General features: G+C 40.9%; 1 protein-coding gene across 1 annotated transcript in view; it reads right to left on the reverse strand.

Annotated features, from left to right (window-relative positions):
• Positions 1-906: 906 nt before the first annotated feature.
• LOC136863317 (neprilysin-11) overlaps positions 907-18,838 on the reverse strand; it is a 269,715-nt gene continuing 251,783 nt past the window's right edge. Inside the window, exons 17-21 of the mRNA XM_067139702.2 lie at positions 14,260-14,308; positions 14,109-14,176; positions 9,166-9,302; positions 3,550-3,717; positions 907-1,847 (exon numbers count right to left, since the gene is read on the reverse strand). Coding sequence (XP_066995803.1) covers positions 1,671-1,847; positions 3,550-3,717; positions 9,166-9,302; positions 14,109-14,176; positions 14,260-14,308 — 599 coding nt within the window. The 3' untranslated portion in view covers positions 907-1,670. The remainder of the gene's footprint in view (positions 1,848-3,549; positions 3,718-9,165; positions 9,303-14,108; positions 14,177-14,259; positions 14,309-18,838) is intronic.

The following is an 18,838-nucleotide window of genomic DNA, read 5'->3' on the forward strand; positions in this document are numbered from 1 at the left end:
CCCTTAAGACGGTAACTGTTAGGCTCGCTCTCTTATGCAAAATTCGCCAATCGGCATTGTACAACTACTATACTAGGGGTCAATGACCTCGGGTCAGAACCCGCATAGCTACACTAGTAGACCTCGGGTACTGACTCGGCAAAGAGTGCTGACGCTTGGGTGTGGGACCGCTATTGCTCTTATTACTCACTGTGAATCAATTTTAATGTTCTTCTTACGCCTCTCTGAGCCTATTATTATGAACATTTTCTAATTGAGAGAGCGAAATCAGTAAGAAAGTAATTCAGTGAGTTAAAGGATACAAAAGCGAAGATGTGTCTAGGTTCTGAGAAAAAAAGGAATTACTTGAAAATGTATAGATGACTCAAGTAGTTCATATTCCAATGTGAGAAACTCTTTAAGGCTAGGTTTCACACAGCATAAGTGAAATGCGTAGAAGCCTGGAGATTCCTGGACTGTATTCTGATTCGCATAGGTGGACGTCCAGTTAAGGTACACTTTAGTACATTGGCCCTGTTTCGATCACAAGTAGTTTGTAATGGTGACTAACAAAGGAAACTGTATAACAGATTGAATTTGTTCGATTAAGTGTGCAAATCAATTGAGAGGGAGTAAACTACAAATCCGTAATATTTTAGAATATTTATGCATAGATTTTCATTTCCAAATCTAATAATTTAAAAGATATTTCAGAAAAGATTTAAATAATCCGGCATATAATGAAATTTTATCATTACTACTTACAATATAATAGTTGCCTATTTGTACTTCCTCTTAAAACAATAATCACCACCACCATCACAACCAAATTGTGATTCTGTTGTTTCAAGTCCGAAGTTTTAACGCTGTTTGAACGCATAGAATGAAAAAAAAACGTAAATATTAATATTCTTCCTTTCAGCTTAAGATGATTCAAGTAGTTCATACTAGTCGCATAATAACCAGAATATTATACACAAATATTGAAAAAGCTAGAAATGATACCGAGGAAAATATGAAAAATGGTTTATTTTAAAATTGCTCAGGTAATGTTTTTCGTTACATTGTTAGTACTGTGTATAATAAGGAATACTTTTATGGCACCACACGAGAAACTATACTGTACCGTCCTCAACATAATAGTCCATTTTGTTTTCATCTTTCTTTCTTTCTTTCTTTCTTTGTTCTTCCCCTTCGTTCCTTCCTTTCTTTCATTCTCTCTTCAAATGTGCTATTGGCAACACATAGTCCATTTATATTCCCTCATTGTTTAACATTTGGTTTCAATGCTGGGATATCTTATTGCGAGTTGGGTGTTTCTTGTAAGAGGAAATATAATAATCACGACATATTGAAGCCATTTTCCTAAAATCAAAATTATATTATAAGAGGAATGTAATACTTCAGGGGAACATGGCACTTGTAGCTCATTTCTTCTGGCAACAGCACTGAATAACGATTTTCTATTAGCAATGCAACCCCATTGTGGAAAAGAATACTGCTGTATATTAAAAATTTATGGTGATGATTTATTGATATTACATAACTTTATCAACAACATTGTAATTCATTTTCAATTTAGAATGAAGAATGCCTACAATTTACAATAGATGAACATCAGATGTTAATGAATATGTTTGTTAAGAGTATTCAGTCTTCCTTGTTGCACGACATATGGCAGAGGCTGTACGTCACCATAGAACACATTTGTGCTCCGGGTTCATAGGACTGTTCTTAGGGCAACTCCAAGCTTCGGCGAAGTCCACAGAATTTGATAGGGTCCCAATAACACGGAATCGATTAGGGCTATGCACTCCCTCGACTACTCGAGATCGAAGAGCGCCTCGTGTCGAATTCCCGCACCACATCTGTAAAAAAATAAAGCGCAGTTAATAATAATCATTACAAACCAAAATAAAGGCTTTAGATATTGGCCACTGTCAATATTGCCGTTACTATGTGAAATATCTCAGTTAAGAGCTTTGACCGGTAACGTTCTATCATCTGAGGTTCAATATTATGCGATGATCCTCTGTGCTGCGTGTCAGTCTTCCTCTAACAACATCGTCACCGAGCGGTTTTCTCAGGGGCAGCGACGATATATAATCCAAGACAGGCACGAGACCCGTGTTTAGTGTGAAAGGAGTACGAACTCTGACATTCTGCCTACAGGAAAGTATCTGCACTTCTCAACATTTGAACCAGACAATACATTTGGGCTTAGTCCTTTTTATTTTTGGTATGTACTGTGTCTTTTGTTTTTAAATGCAATGCTGTAAAGAAGGGAAGATAGAAAGTGTAGTATGCTACTGTCATGTTGTGATTTTTCGATTAATTCATCTTATAGATGTAGTGTTTACAGGGCACTACGTCTTCTGGAATGGGCTAGAATAAATTTGTTACTTTCATTGTCCTGTCTCAGTCTCATCCTTGGCTTTGAAAATATAAAAGTGACTGTGGTATGAGCGATGCTAGTAATATCATTCCTTATGCAGCCAGTCCCTGTTATGAATGGTGTGAAAATATCACTCATAGGGTCAGTTGGTGCGTGCATTTCAGTGGGCTTGGCAGACTGGTATGTGAGCAACTTCTGGCTCGTTGAGGAAAGCAACGGGACACTACCTCACTCCTCATTTCCCTAGTACACCTCTTCAATGATGCCCAGGCCATGTATGACAGCTGTTGGCATAGCTGCGGAGGCCCAAACCAGCCTTCGGACTGAATACCTAACACACACACACACACGCGCGCGCACACACACACACACACACACACACACACACAACTCCAGATGTAAGATGTCATGCTCAAATTCAAGGTCATAGTCTATTTACACATCGATCCCATCGGTGACACAACCTTGAAAATTTGAAAGCAAAATCTTGGTGTTCCAAACAATCTCGGGCAGAACTCTATACAGCGTTCAACGCTTATAGCTTAGTTCACAGTGGATATTCACATAAGTGGTATTTATCTCACAGGAAACGAATCATACAAGAATCTGTATGCGGGACAGCGTTGCAAGTTGTGTCACATTTAGATTGTGTTTACAAGACACCCTTGATTTAAGTTCCCTTGGCATACATGGAATTGTTATCGAGGGAACTTAATTATTGATTCACCTACGTATTTTAAATAATATAGTGGTCGGTACCATCAAATATCCACTGAATATCTGGACCTATCTTATTGAATTTCTGAATTCGAAGTCATTGTTGCTGTAGCCTATTACCGATTTGATGCCCCTACTCTTAGAAGTGGAGCAGTGGGTAGCCGTATGCTGGAAGAATATGTCACAACGTCTAAGCGCTAGATGTATCTATGACACATTATATGTCACGTGATGCAACATATTTGTGCAGTGGGTCTAAGTTCTTAAGTATATACCTAACCGCTCTTCAGGTATTTTCGTATTATTAACTGATAGTGTCACTAAATATTCCGTCCATCTACTGTAAAATAATTTTCCAGAATTGATTTCATAACAGCCAAAATGTACCAACTTTACTTTTCACTTTAAATTCTGAAAGCAGGAAAACAGTCGAAATGTTTCTGTGGAGGGATACTCACGTGTGCAAAGCCCAGGAAGAAGAGCTGCTCTGGTGTATAGGCTGAGAGACCTGGGAGTTGTTGCTCTGCGTCAACGTTCCGGGCTCGGAATTTTCGGTATGCTCTCATGGCCTCCCGCAAGCCGCCGTTGTCAGCGATATTTTCTCCAACAGTATTTATACCGTTCACCTGCGTCGAAAAAGGAAATTGTTATAAAAATGTTTTACATGATACTAATCAGTGTTTGATAGGGGGGGGGGGGGCGGTGGCTCGATACATGACCAGATTGCTGTGTGATAAAAACCTCTGGAATTAAAATACTTTCTTCAAAGAAAGTACTTTTGGCAGTGTTCCGTCATCACACGGTGTGGGCATTTCTAAAGTAAATAATTAAAGTACAATCAATGATTAAGGTAGAGTAAGATATACAACGTTGTTCTTAGTCAATATCTGCACTTACAGATCATTTAACTGTAAAACAAATAATCCTTGTTAAAATATAACCGAACTGGTGTTATTCTAGTATTCAGCAGATTACCTGGTTGTACATTTCCCCAAATTTTTAGGATTTTGTCCTTGAAATATCTCTTGCGTTATGGCTATTTATGACCCAACTATGTTTTCTTTGGGGAAGGAATACATCGGTTTATGGCATTCCAAACTATACATTACACTGACGTATTTCAACGAGTTCTTGAATTGGGTTTAGATATTACGTGCGCACGCGTGTGTGTGTGAAGTAATGTATGTTTTATTTAAACTTTCGTAAGAAATGTACTCATTCATTATTATTTGTGAGCCTTTCATGCAATCGTTCGAATTGTTCTCCGTAAAGGGCTGTATAGGTTGTATTTCCCGATGACTAATTCAGTGTACTTTAATGTTGTGCACAGTTTGCGGTTTAGTAGTTGAACAGAACAAAGGCAATTTCATTCCCTATTCCGCAAGCAGTGCTCTCAATTTTTGGCCATTTTTCTAACTTTTCTGGTTCTGATTTAGCTTGCCTTATATTGGGTGATGACAAAGCTTATCAAATGACAATCTGCTTGTCAACGCGGGTCGCACACGGCATGGTTACAGATTATGCGATCACTAGTGGCACGGGTCGCATGCGGCACGGTCGCATCTGGCACGCCACCCATCCTTCTTGGCCCAAATGCCTTTCAGATTCTGTCCTTGTTTCTTTTTCCTAGGATCTTCTATCTTACTAATGCTCTTTACTGATACCGGCGTTCTACTGGTGCATTTACTCACGGGCTGCCGCTCACCACTGGTGGCAATCTCCTCCTTTCCTGCAGCTATCAGCAAACTAGCTGGCACGTGCTACACTCCTGTTTCTTGCGCATCATCATTCCTTTTCCGCGTTGTGGCGATGACACTGCACCATATTCTCGAGTTAAATCTTCCAGCTGTGATGACGAGTAATTCTTTCTCTTACCATAGCCTATGATGATAAGTCTCTTTCCACCTGCTCATAACAGAAACGCAAACGAAACTTTCTTGTTGAGGTTTAATTGGCTTGTTACACAAGATAGATCCAGAAGGCAGTCCTTCAAAACGCCTTGATATCATACTATTCACCGCTGGGCTGTTCAGGGGTAACGTGACGTGTCTTTGGATGGTGGCTAGCGATGTCCTATTTGTCGTACGAAGAAACAATCCGCTCTTCTAGAGCCTTACGGATGTGTGTGTGTGTCCCATTACGCTCTCACTTCTCCTACCGCTATTACATAGCAGTAAGAATGGCACAAATGGTGAGGAATTTTCCGAAATGACTAACCTGCCTCCTTTCATCTTCTCGTTGTTAAAAACTATGTCCAGAGCACCCTTGCGGAATATTGTTTGGATAACTATTTTCACTTTGTACACTAATACTCTCCCCTGGTGTTTCATAGTCGTTAACACAACTCTTGCTGAAGGGACATCAAAGCTCCTGTTGGCGATTCTGTGAAAGTAATCGTTGTTGTGGTGCCTGTATTCGAATCCCGCGCGCTGCGCGGCTTGTATCCAGTTCTAACCGCTAGAGCTGGCCAGACGACCAGCTGACACTCCACATCACCGCTCGAGATCCTATATAAGTGAGTCTTCATTTAGTTTGTGTACTGGCAACGTGTAAATAATGTTGTATATATCTCAAGTGTTGTAGTAATCTGTTTATGTCACAAAACCGTTCGTTCTATGAAAATACTTTTTCTCCAGCAGAAGCTGGACTTTGAGTTTAATGTGCAAGTGGCAAATATTTCGCAATACTGTTATCATTGCAATTCCCCTTTAATAAAATTTTGTTTAGTGTGTGTGAAATAAATCTCTTAACACACAGCAGTCGTCACCAAAATCGACTCAATGACGCAACTTTTATAACTATTCTACCTACCATCTTTCACTATTGTTCGTTCCTGGTGCGCAATATGTTTTGCAAGTGAGTATGTACAATACATCAGAGTACAAAATAACAACAGCAACGCTTATTATGTTGTGTAGGAGCTTATGCGCGGAAATGCTGTTTTGTGGGGCTTTAAAGTTTGGTGATTGGGGTGCATCAGTGAGACCCCAGAGAGTTCCTTTTTGACGTAGATGTTGGATGCTGCAGTGTCCATTAAATATTTTACACGAGATTCTTATGGTACATTCGTTGAAGCTACGAAATGTGCTCCAGAATATCTATACCCCGTGCTGTTGGTCGTCATATACCCCAGGTCTCAGCTTAGATTTTGAAGCCTAATTCATTGATACAGATCCTTGTATGAAGATGATCGTTTAGGTGAAGGGACAGTGGAAGCCGTCAATCACCTCATCTCATCTTGTATTGCAGCCAAGAAATCACTGGATTAGGACAATTGAAGATCTAGACCTGCGACGAGATAGCTACAAATCATGGAAAATGCTGAAGCGCTTCACCAACGACCCAGCGAAGCCACTGGGCACTCTACTATCAGTACTCCTGAATGGAAAGACAACCCATAAAAGGACACTGTTCAAAACCCAAAGAAACCATCAAGAATCAAGGAGCAATCTCACCCTTTGTTGGATTTGCGCAAGAGTATCACAGAATGCAAAACCAGGAAGCAAGTGGGCCTGGATGCCAACCGATAAAAGCAGATAAAGCATTTTGGATTAAACAAAGGAATGGGTTCTCCAACTCTTCAATGAGTTTACGGGCAAATGCCATATCCCAAAAGTGTGGTGGAAGACTATGATGGAATTAACATAAATAAGCTCCCTTCAAAGATATTTTCGGAACTGGATTTTATTTCCGTACAAATTTGTATACTGAATCCTTCCGCCAAGGTGTGGACTAATTTTATTTGAAATGTGATTAGAAGTCATGAACTGTTCATATTTTCTGCGTTTCAGGACGAGAGTGACTGCCCTGCTGATAGCAGGAAATGTTGGAAGCGATCCAATATATTTTCGACCTATAGTGCTTCTGTGCTATTTAGAATGATTCTGAATTTTTCCTACCTATGACTGACCCATTAGTTATACCACAGCAAGCTGCGTTTCTTCATGGCAAGAGCTGCGTCTGGCAATTGCAAAATCTAACATAGTTTATAGAGGATGGATTCGAAACTCGCAAGCTCAGAGATGTGGCCTTTGTGGATCTGTCAGCAGCGTACGATACTATCAATCAACTTCCTCTAGACCAGGTATACAATCTGTCAAAGGATAGGGGTTTAACCAAGCTCATCGCACTCTTATCCAGAATCGTAGGTTTAACGTTGACTTCAAAGGGCAGCGTAGCCGATGGAGGGTGAAGAGAAACGGTTTTTCCCAAGGCAGCATTTTGCCTCCAATCTTTTTCAACATCTAACAATGATCAGCCAGTATTTTTAAGTGCCAGAAGATTCGTGTATCTTGACGACCTTGCCCTGGCGCACAGATCACAGAGCGGAGTGTTTGAAACAGTGAAAAGAAATCCACCTACTAGAACATCGTGAACTAAAAATAGCAGGATCAGGTTTTGAACTATAGACCTGTAACACTCCAGAATATCTGAGAGTAACGGTTGACCGATTCCTCACATTCAAGAAGCACTGCTTGAAGTGCAAAATAAACTTTTCCGCAGGAAATAACCTAATGCGCAAATTGGCTGGATCACAAAGGAGAAGCCAACCACAAACTATCCACATATCAGCTATGGCACTTTTTACTCCGTCGCAGAATATCTGTGTCCAGTTAAGTATTCATTATCTCATGTCATATGTATGGACGTGGGACTCAATGAGATCTGTAGACTAGTGACATGTTGCTTAAAGTCAATTTCAGTCGACAGGATTTGTCAGCTTGCAGGGATTTCTCCACCCGATATTCGGAGAAAAATAGCTGCGAACAAGGATAGGACTAGATTAGAACAAGGAAGTGCTCATCCACGACAATGTACCCTCCAGTTCAAAGACTCAAATTCAGGAAATGTGTCCTGTGAACATCACGGGAACTAATTGGATCACCGGAAATGGCATGAATGCAGTTTTGGAAAACCAAGTTTCCTTACATCCCGGGACAGATGACAGTGGCGGAACGTTTACCACCTGAAATCTGGACTGCACAGAAGTCTCTCAATAGATTGAGGACAGGAGTGGGCAGGTGAGAACGGGCTACATATTTGCTGTCAACAAGTGCAAATGTGGCGAAGAACAAATCATTAAACACTCTCTTCTGTGTCAGATGGGTCCGCCTCCTTGTACTGATAATGAACTGTTTCAAGCAACGCATAATTCGCTTGACGTTGAAAAATATTGGTCACAATACAGTACGTGTAACATAACTTTGATATTCCAATATCATATTTGACTGTGTACAAGTTGTTTCTGACCCGAGAATAATAATAATAATAATAATAATAATAATAATAATAATAATAATAATAATAATAATAATAATAATAATAATGAAGGGGCGCAATCCATACTTATTAAGAAATCTCCATCATATCCGAAGTTCATCATTTCCGGAAATGGATCCGCCGTCCTACACGACATACTGATCGTTGTAGCGGTTGTTCTCAATCACCCTGTATACGTATATTCAGACCTTGGGAGTGAGTGGACCCTTCAAAGTACTGGAACCCAACTGGATCATTACCTAAAAGTCCATTAATGTTCCGTTGTTTCAATTGTTTCGTCTTTTTCAAATCAGCAGCTCCACAATATTTCGTTAATTTAGGAATCATGTTCCATCTCGTTTTCTTCTCGCATATGCTGATAGAACGCGACTGTACAGGAACTATGTGTGTTACATCAAGTATTTTTTTTTTTTGCTACTTGCTTTACGTCGCACCGACACAGATAGATCTTATGGCGACGATGGGATAGGGAAGGGCTAGGAGTGGGAAGGAAGCGGCCGTGGCCTTAATTAAGGTACAGCCCCAGCATTTGCCTGGTGTGAAAATGGGAAACCACGGAAAACCATCTTCAGGGCTGTCGATAGTGGGATTCGAACCTACTATCTCCCGGATGCAAGCTCACAGCCGCGCGCCTCTACGCGCACGGCCAACTCGCCCGGTGCATCAAGTATTGTTTCTTCGAATCAACTGGCTCGAATAATCTGAAATGAATTAACTTCCTCAGCATAAGGAGAATTTAACACTGACTCTTCCTGAAATACACGTTTACAGTTTCATATATGACAAATACTTACCGTGAAGTTCTCTCCTATCTGTGGTACTTCATAACGACCATATTGCTCCACAATGCACTGCATTCTGCGCTCGTATTCAACCAGTGTAGCCTCGGTCCACCATTGCTTAAGATTCCCGTACTTATCATAGCGTCGACCTGTACAAAGAAAAGTGGGTACTAAGATCAACCCTGCACTGGTGCAAGAAAATATTGTCACGGCATAGCTATCAGAGAAATACAGAGAGGGAAGGAAACTTACACGCCTGACGAGAATTTTTTAATGACATTCCTGAAAACAAAATGCGGATATCCGAATTGGAAGGAAGTTTCCTGCAGGTCAGCTCGTGATGAAGTTCCAAATTAATTCGGGCAGATTATTAAACTAAACAATGGTAAATACCGCTCATTATTTAAAGATAAAACAAATAGCAATGAAGGTTTGTGTTTAATAAATCGACAACAAAGTAATGGTCAAAGAAACCAAAGAATTTAAATGATACTATGAAAAGTGGAAGCTAAGTTTCTAACACCTTCAAACACAGGGTTATATTGGAAACAGCATCCGGCGATTTCCACAGACGCTTATCTTACCCACATTCGGCTACCTCGCCGAGCCTTCCGACAATGTGTCTATGTTTGTGAGCATCTTTGCTTCGTTTCGAAAGTGATTGATTTCATGTTGATGGTTTATCACCTAACAACTGAAAACTAATAGGGATATGTAGATTCCTCGATCAAAAAATCTATTTGAAGAGTTAAAAGGGAAATTCGTGACGAGTTCTAGGTGTGCGAGTTCCAGCACATGATGCAATTTACAAAATCTTCTAAATATAAGTTCATCAACACCTAAGCCAAACCGCTGAAGTTAGAAATGTATACGTCTCTTACGACGAAATCAAGGGACATGAAAGGATTTTTGATGATATAAACCCTAAGGAAGGGTCAATTTTGAGTTTTGAACAATACCCATATTTCAGAAGTCACTGAGGTGGGGGTGTGCTCTTTGGTTATAGACTTTTCATTAAAATTAATGAACACGTATTCAAACTTCAACCCTTATAGGTGTAAACGTATAGTTGTTGTATTGCAAAGAATTTGGAAATGTATTGAACATCTCTCTTGGTACATTATTCCGATCTCTAACTCCTCTTCCTGTAAACGAATATTTTCCTCAATTTGTCCTTTTGAATTCCAACTTTGTCTTTATATTGCTATCTTTCTTTCTTTTAAAAACACCACTCAGAATTATTCGTCTACTAATGTCATTCCACGCCATCTCTCCACTGACAGCTTGGAACATACCACTTAGTCGAGCAGCTCGTCTCCTTTCTCCCAAGTCTTCCCAGCTCAGACTTTGCAACGTTTACGTAACGCTACTCTTTTGTCGGAAATTACCCAGAGCAATCGAGCTGCTCTTCTTTGGATTTTTTCCAGTTCTCGAATCAAGTAATATTGATGAAGGTCCTATACACTGGAACCATACTCTAGTTGGGGTTTTACCAGAGAATTATACGTCCTCTCCTTTACATCCTTACGACAACCCCTAAGTACCCCCATAACCATGTGCAGAGTTGTGTACCCTTAATATACAATCCCGTTTATGTAATTAGCCCAGTGAAGGTCTTACCTTATGTCAACACCTAGGCACTTTTAGTGATCCCCATAACGAACTTGCACACACATCAACGCAGTAATTAAAGATCAGAGGTCTTTTTCTGTTGCTGATACTCACAACCTGACTTTTAACCCAGTTCGTCATCATATCATTGACAGCTGTCAATCTCACAACATTGTCGAGGTCTTTTTGCAGCTTCTCATGTTTTAACTTATTTATCACCCTGTACAGTATAACTTAATCCACAAATAGTCTTATCTCTGATTCCAGTTCTTTACTCATATCATTTATATATATAAGAAAACATAGAGGTCCAATAATACTGGCTTGAGGAATTTCCCTCTTAATGATTATATGATCAGAGAAATCTTCAACTTCCCTGATTCTCTGAGTTCTATTTTATAGAAATGTAGCCACACATTCAGTCACTCGTTTTTTCTTAGTCAAATTGCACACATTTTTCCCATTAGTAACCCATGATCAACCCCATCAAATGCCTTAGATAGGTCAATCGCCATACAGTCAATTTGACCTCTAGAATGTGAGATACAGTATCTGCTATATTTGGCCGGAATCCTAAAAGTTGAGCTTCAGTGGAATAACCTGTCCTAATCCCAAAATGCCTTCTATATAATCTGTTAAATTCGTAAAAATGTCTAATATAATGAGAAGTAATGCTTTCCCAATGCTTACTTGCAACACATGTCAAACTTACTGACGTAATTTTCGGCTTTACGTTTACCACCCTTTCCTTGACACACAAGGGCTGCTATAGCAACTCTCCATTCATTTAGTATTGCTCCTTTATGGAAACAGTGTCCGTCTCCGTAGCGTAACGGTTAGTGTTATTAGCTGCCGTCCTCCGCGGCTCGGGTTTGATTCTCGGTACTTCTAGAAATTTAAGAATGGCAGGAGAGCTGGTATGTGGTTGAAATAGTACACGCAGTTCACCTCCATTGGAGGTGTCCCTGAAAAGAGCTGCACCACCTCGGGATGAGGACACGAGTTCACTTTTATGGAAACAGTAATTAAATAAGTTCTTCGGATATGGTACTACATCCCAACTCATTGCGTTTAGTGTGCCCCAGAAATCTTATCAAATCCAGCTGCTTTTCTAGTTTTCAAATTTTGTATCTTATTGGAAATGCCTTTTTTAACGTAGGTAAATTTCAATACTTCATTAGTATTAGTCACCTCTTATATATGGACATTACTTTGTGACAAACAATCTTTAGATACTGCTGATTTAACACTTCTGCCTTCTGTGCATCCTCACATGCGCACTCCCGTTGTTCATTAATAATTCCTGGAATGTCCTTCTTGGAGCCCGTTTCTCCCTTAAATTGCCTATTCATACCCTTGCATTTTTCACTAAAATGTGTATGACTTCTAATTATGCTTGCCATCATGTTATACTTGGCTGACTTCCTCATTAGATTTAATTCCCTAGTAAGTTCATTCAATTTCTCCTTACTTCCACAACTATTTCTAACTCTGTTTCCAATCTGCAGTTCCTTTTTAGTATCTTTACTTCTCTGTTATAATATAGCGGGTCTTTACCATTCCTTACCACATTTTACAATACATAAATTTTTCACATTCCTAAATAATTGCTTTAAACCAATCCCACAGTCTTTTTACATGTTTATTTACAGTTTTCCATCGATCATAATTGATTTTTAAAAACTCCCACATGCTTGTCTTATTAGCCATATGGTACTGCCAATAGTCCTACTTTTACGACCTTTCTACCTGTCAAATTTATTTTTAACTACAGCAACAGCAGCTTCGTGATCACTAATACCATCTACTACTTCATTTTCTCTGTAGAGCTCATGTGATTTTACCAGCACCACATCCTGAATATTTTCCCTCTAGTTGGTTCCATTACTTTCTGATTCAGCTGCCTTTCCCAGATTAACTTATTTGTCATTTGTTGGTCATGCTTCCTGCCGTTCGCCGTACCTTCGCAATTGACATTTAGTAAATTGAGATTACCCGCTAAAAATAATTCCGAATCAGCGTTTGCACCACCATTTCCAGGTCTGTACAATCCAAAAACATCACGTTCCCCATTATCTTTAGAAATGAGCCTTACACCTACAATTTGATGGTTGTCATCTTTAACTTTTTTGCAGTTTACAAATCCTTCTTTCCCAGAATGAATAATCTCCTCCCACCATTCCTATCTTGTCTCTAAGACAAACAGTCCAGTTCCGTGAGAAAATTTGTGCTTCCATTATCATTTCTCAGTCATGCTTTATCTCGTATTACATTACAATATCTGGTAAGTTTGAATCTGTTTAGTTAATTCTATACCTTTCTACAGTTCAACACTGCTGCTTTGAATATATTCCTTAGTATTCGCGAACTGAAATTTCCTGAACTCTCATGCAGCAGATATTAATTGTGGGCATTATGATATGAGGGGTTCACAACCAATGTAAACCAAGTCCGTTTGGAAAAGTTTAGAGAAACTGAGTCCTAAAGTCTCTGGATGACGATAAATTCCTGGAAATGAAGGGTGCGGCTGAACAACGGGGACAAGCGCCAATTTGAGAAAAATAGATATTTCAGTGGAACATCGAGATTTAGGCCTCTACTCTCGCGATTGGTAGGTAAATCCACTAGAAAGTGACGCGGGCTCGAATTAGTTAAACGAGTCGTATTTTGTGTCTAGTGGAACAACGGGACATGTGCCAACCAAAGCACTGTCGTATCGTGCAGTCCCCGTTAACCAGTGTGGGTTTTCCTTCCTCCCGAGTCTAACACGTGTGTTTGTGCTTTCTCAATCTTTATTCAGCTCATTGAACTAATTGAAAGGTTTCACAGTCTAGCATGTTAGATCGTGCTTCTCAAAACTTGTTTCATCGCGCGAAGGGGACACGTGCACAGTGAGCATGTCCCCTTGTTCGGTCGCACCCTTCAGATTTAAATTAATTTTAGAAAATGTTTAGGGTATTTTATTACTTAAATATTGGCATACATACGTAATTTCAAGCTATTGACCGCGGTGAACAATTTCATTTTTAGAAACAAGAAATTGACTTGGCTCATTCGGGTGTGAATTTGAATATATTGGATGAAACAAGTGTTACAGTTTAAGCAGTGTATTGAAATGTTGAAATAAGTTTCTAATATACATCACAGATTATTATTTTTGCTTGTAACATCATTTCATACAAAAAATAGATATATTTTGACATTCTTCCACACAATCATATCAACACTGTTCAGCTCAATTAGTGTACATAATTCATCACTGTGATCTTCGTTCTTGCCCTTTTATTAATCTCAACTGATAGATTATTGAAGAAATTATTATTACAATTGATTGGAATAATTACCTTGATCATCAAAGCCGTGCGTGAGTTCATGGCCCATTATTGCACCAATGGCTCCATAATTCAGCGACCTGCGGGAAGAAAGGAAAATTAATTTTCTATATCCAGTCTACAATGTGTTCTTAGCAATGACCATGCCGAGCTGCATACTTACTCAAGTCCGAGGCCGTAGAACGGTGGTTGTAGGATTCCGGCAGGAAATGCTGCAAAAGAACACAGAAGTTTTAAGATCAACATAAAGGGATTAATATTTTAAAGGAAATTAAAGTCCGACTCGTTGGCTGAACGGTCAGCGTACTGGCCTTCGGTTCAGAGGGTCCCGGGTTCGATTCCCGGCAGGGTTGGGATTTTGACCTTAATTGATTAATTCCTACGGCACGGGGGCTGGGTGTATGTGTTGTCTTCATCATCATTTCATCCTCATCACAACGCGCAGGTCGCCTACGGGAGTCAGATAGAAAGACCTCCACGTGGCGAGCCGAACCCGTCCTGCGATATCCCGGCACTAAAAGCCATACGATATTTCAAGCAAATTAAAAAGGATTGGCAGGCATTGAAGTTGAACATGCGCAGATGTGATGAAGACAGTGACGCTTGTTAATGTACGGGAAGAATATGATGCCACATCTAATGTCTAAAGTTACTCCTCCCTTTTTTATATTATTATTATTATTATTATTATTATTATTATTATTATTATTATTATTATTATTATTATTATTATTATTATTATTACACTGAAGAAAATGGAAATTGCAACACCCAGAAGGAGTGGTGCTTCGATGATTACACTTTCGGGTCCCTCTGACCGCAAGTTTGGACAACAATCAATGCAGGATGTGCCCACCACGAGCTGCAATACATTGATGAATTTGTCGAGGCATGGAGTCAATAAGGCCCTGGATCGCTTCGCGAGGAATTGTGGCCCATGCTTGCTGCACTGCACGGGTCAGTTGTTCCAGACTTGTGGGTGGCTGAGGACGGTTGGCCAGTTGTCGACCCATCATGTCCACACATGCTCAATAGGACTGAGGTCCGGGGATCTGGCGGTTGTGATGTCGTGGAGAGCTTCTCTGGAGATGCGTGCAGTGTGAACCCGGGCATTGTCCTGGTGAAACATCCCATTAGCAATGTTTGCCATCATAGGGACAACCACTGGATTGAGTACCCTATCAACGTACTGTCGAGCAGTCATAGTGCCCTCAACAAGCACTAATATTGATTTCACATTAAAGCCAATAGCTCCCCAGACCATGATGCTTGGTGTTGGCCCTGTGTGCCTCTCTACAATAAGATCGGGGAGGCCCCTCTCCCCGGTACGTCGGCGCACACGATTCCGGCGATCACTGCGGGCAAGACAGAAGCGCGATTCATCACTAAAGACGACCCTATGCCTTTCGTCGACCCATGTCAATCTTTCTTGACACAAGACCAGCCTTACACGTCGCTGTTGTGGGGTCAATAGAACACCTTCTGCAGGGACACGGGCTCGTAAGCCAGCTGCACGCAGGCGATTACCAACTGTTTGTTGTGTAACATGGGGTGCCACAGCTGCTCGAATTTGCGCTGCTGTTGCATGGGGTTCCATCCGGGCCATCCGAATGATGCGGCGATCCTCTCTCACAGTTGTCTGTCGCGCTGGGCCTGTGCCAGGTCTACGAGTGTGGGTACCTTGATTTGACCACTGCTGCCATACACGTTGTACCGTAGATGCCTGTCGGCCAACACATGCAGCGACAGTCCTTAGCGATTATCCAGCCACATACAGCCCAATTATCCGAACCCTCTCAAACGGCGAAAGTTGTTGATAGCGTGCCCTTCTCTGTCGTCGAGGCATGATTGATGGGGAACACTTCACTGCACAGACTGCAAGTCAACTACGCTACACCAGAGTCCGTATACTGGAGTTGATTCCTCCGCGACCAATCACGTGGGGAGACCTGTAGCAACAATTCAATGGGTCTGAAGCTTTGATCGTTTACATACCTACATGGCATCGTTACATATCTTGAAAATCAACACGAACGACCAATGCCTTCGTGGTGCTGCAATTTCAATTTTCTTAGATGTATTATTATACCATGCGTACAGCATTTCTGCCTATTTGTCGTGTGCGCCGTTCTCCACTGTCTCCATCTCTGACAAGAACTAGGAACTTTGCGCAAATGTGAAAGCTTTTCGCCCATGGTTAGATGAATCCGACAGGCATCTGGTAGCGAACTCATGAGAGCAAAGCCCAGTAAATGTCAATAAGAAAGTTGATTTTTTGAAGTTTGCAAACGTATCTAGATACTGTTATTATATTTGTGCTTCGAAAGTTGTCAAGACTGCCTCTTATACCTCCTCCTATTCTAGCTGCCTATCACATGCCTATACGTAAAATTATTCGATAATTATAAACTCCTTCAGTTACTTAAGATTACCCAATCATAACGCCGTGTACTAAACACCTCGAATATTTTGCCACCTACCTATAAAAGCTGTGCATATTTTTTCCACTTAGTCTGATCTTGCTGCGGTGATTGTGTGTGCATCTTGACGGAGGATAGAGAGGGTCTCTCTCGGGAGGTAGGAGGTGGGGGTTCAGCCTAATGGAAGTCCCACCTAACAAGGTATGGCAAAATAACAAACTGTTAAGTGCTACTTGCTGCGTGTGAAGTGTAGGGAGGATTTCAGCGGCTTTCGATATAATGTAAACCTTAGGGCTCCCCTTCTTCTGTCAATGTAGTGCTTTCTGGGCAGTCGTCGGACTTTTATATTCCCTGATGGGAGGTTGGTTGAATGTAAGGGAGTGCGAGAGGCTACCGTCGTAATTCTCCCCTTCAATTTGAATAGGGTGGATAAAGTTTCTTGCCTTCTAAATTTTACTTAAAGTTTTCGGCCTTTAATATTTCCTCCATTCAGTCACGCGATAGCATGGGATTAGCCTCGTTTTCTTTGGGTCTTAAGCCCACCTAAGCTTTCTCTTCTTTTAATTCGAGAGTATTTGTTGTTCCGCTTCCATTCGATTTTGGTTTCCGGCCTTTGATAAATGTAACCCCTTGTCTCAGAAGGCCTATTTCTCGCTATTTGAGCCACAGCTCATCAAGAGAACAGAACATCAAGGCTTAATTCTCACTACTGGAGCCACGGCTCATCAAGAGAACAGAGCGGCAAGGCTTAATTCTCACTACTTGAGCCGCAGCTTATGATGAGGGCAGAGGTCGAAAGCCTAGTTCTCGCTATTAGAGCCACAGCTCATCAAGAGAACAGAGCTGCAAGGCTTAATTCTCACTACTGGAGCCACAGCTTATCAAGAGGGCAGAGTTCGAAGGCCTACTTCACAATACAGTAGCCACAGCTCAACAAGAGAACAGAACGTCAAGGCTTAATTTTCACTACTGGAGCCACAGGTCATCAAGAGAACAGAACATCAAGGCTTAGTTCTCACTACTAGAGCCACGGCTAATCAAGATAACAGAACGTGAAGGCTTAATTCTCACAACTGGAGCCACAGCTCATCAAGAGAACAGAACGTGAAGGCTTAGTTCTCACTACTGGAGCCACAGCTCATCAAGAGAACAGGACATAAACTTAGTTCTCACTACTGGAGCCACAGCTCATCAAGAGAACAGAATGTGAAGACCTAATTCTCACTACTGGAGCCACAGCTCATCAAGAGGGCAGAGTTCGAAGGCCTAGTTCTCGCTACTGGAGCCACAGCTTATGAAGAGGGCAGAGTTCGAAGGTCGAGTTCTAGCTAACGGAGCCACAGCTCATTAAAAGTACAGAGCTGCAAGGCTTAATTATCACTAATGGAGCCACGGCCCATCAAGAGAACAGAACTTGAAGGCTTAATTCTCACTACTGGAGCCACAGCTCATCAAGAGAACAGAACATCAAGGCTTAATTCTCACTACTGGAGCCACAGCTGATCAAGAGGGCAGAGTTCGAAGGTCTAGTTCTCACTACTGGAGCCACAGCTTATCAAGAGGGCAGAGTTCGAAAGCCTAGTTCTCACTACTGGAGCCACAGTTTATCAAGAGAACAGAACATCAAGGCTTAATTCTTACTACTTGAGCCACAGCTTATGATGAGGGCAGAGGTCAAAGGCTTAGTTCTCACTATTTTAGCCACAGCTCATCAAGAGAACAGAACATCAAAGCTTAGTTCTCACTACTGGAGCCACAGCTGATCAAGAGGGCAAAGTTCGAAGGCCTAGTTCTCGCTACTGGAGCCATAACTCATCAAGAGGACAGAACGTTAAGGCTTAGTTCTTACTACTAGAACCACAGTTCATCATGAGGGCAGAACGTCAAGGCTTAATTCTCACTACTGGTTCCACAGCTTATCAAGAGGCTCCTGCGCTGTACGTATAGTCGAAGGAGGCTATGAACCTTCTTGTTTGGGCGCTTATAGATAGTTTTCGATTTGTAGTGTTTGATTTCTTATGTCCTTTGTACATAGTTTTAGATGAGAGGCGACTAGGTCAAAGTGAACGGGAAATTTTGTGTTATTTTACAGCAATGTTCTGAGTGTTCTGAGAATACGTCAGAATTTGGAAATTCAGATTCCTTTCCTAGATTATCTAATTACATTTTACCTTTTAGGTCTCAGCGTGTATGAAAATAACGATGGGAGTTAGTAAAATACATCCATTTAAGATAGACTTAGACGCAGTCTCTTAGAGCATACGCGGTGAATTTCTGTGAATTATCACTAGAATCACATGATTCTGTTAATACCTATCATCC

The sequence above is a fragment of the Anabrus simplex genome, chromosome 2 (genome assembly GCF_040414725.1).
Source record: "Anabrus simplex isolate iqAnaSimp1 chromosome 2, ASM4041472v1, whole genome shotgun sequence".
In the NCBI taxonomy this organism is placed as follows: domain Eukaryota; kingdom Metazoa; phylum Arthropoda; class Insecta; order Orthoptera; family Tettigoniidae; genus Anabrus; species Anabrus simplex.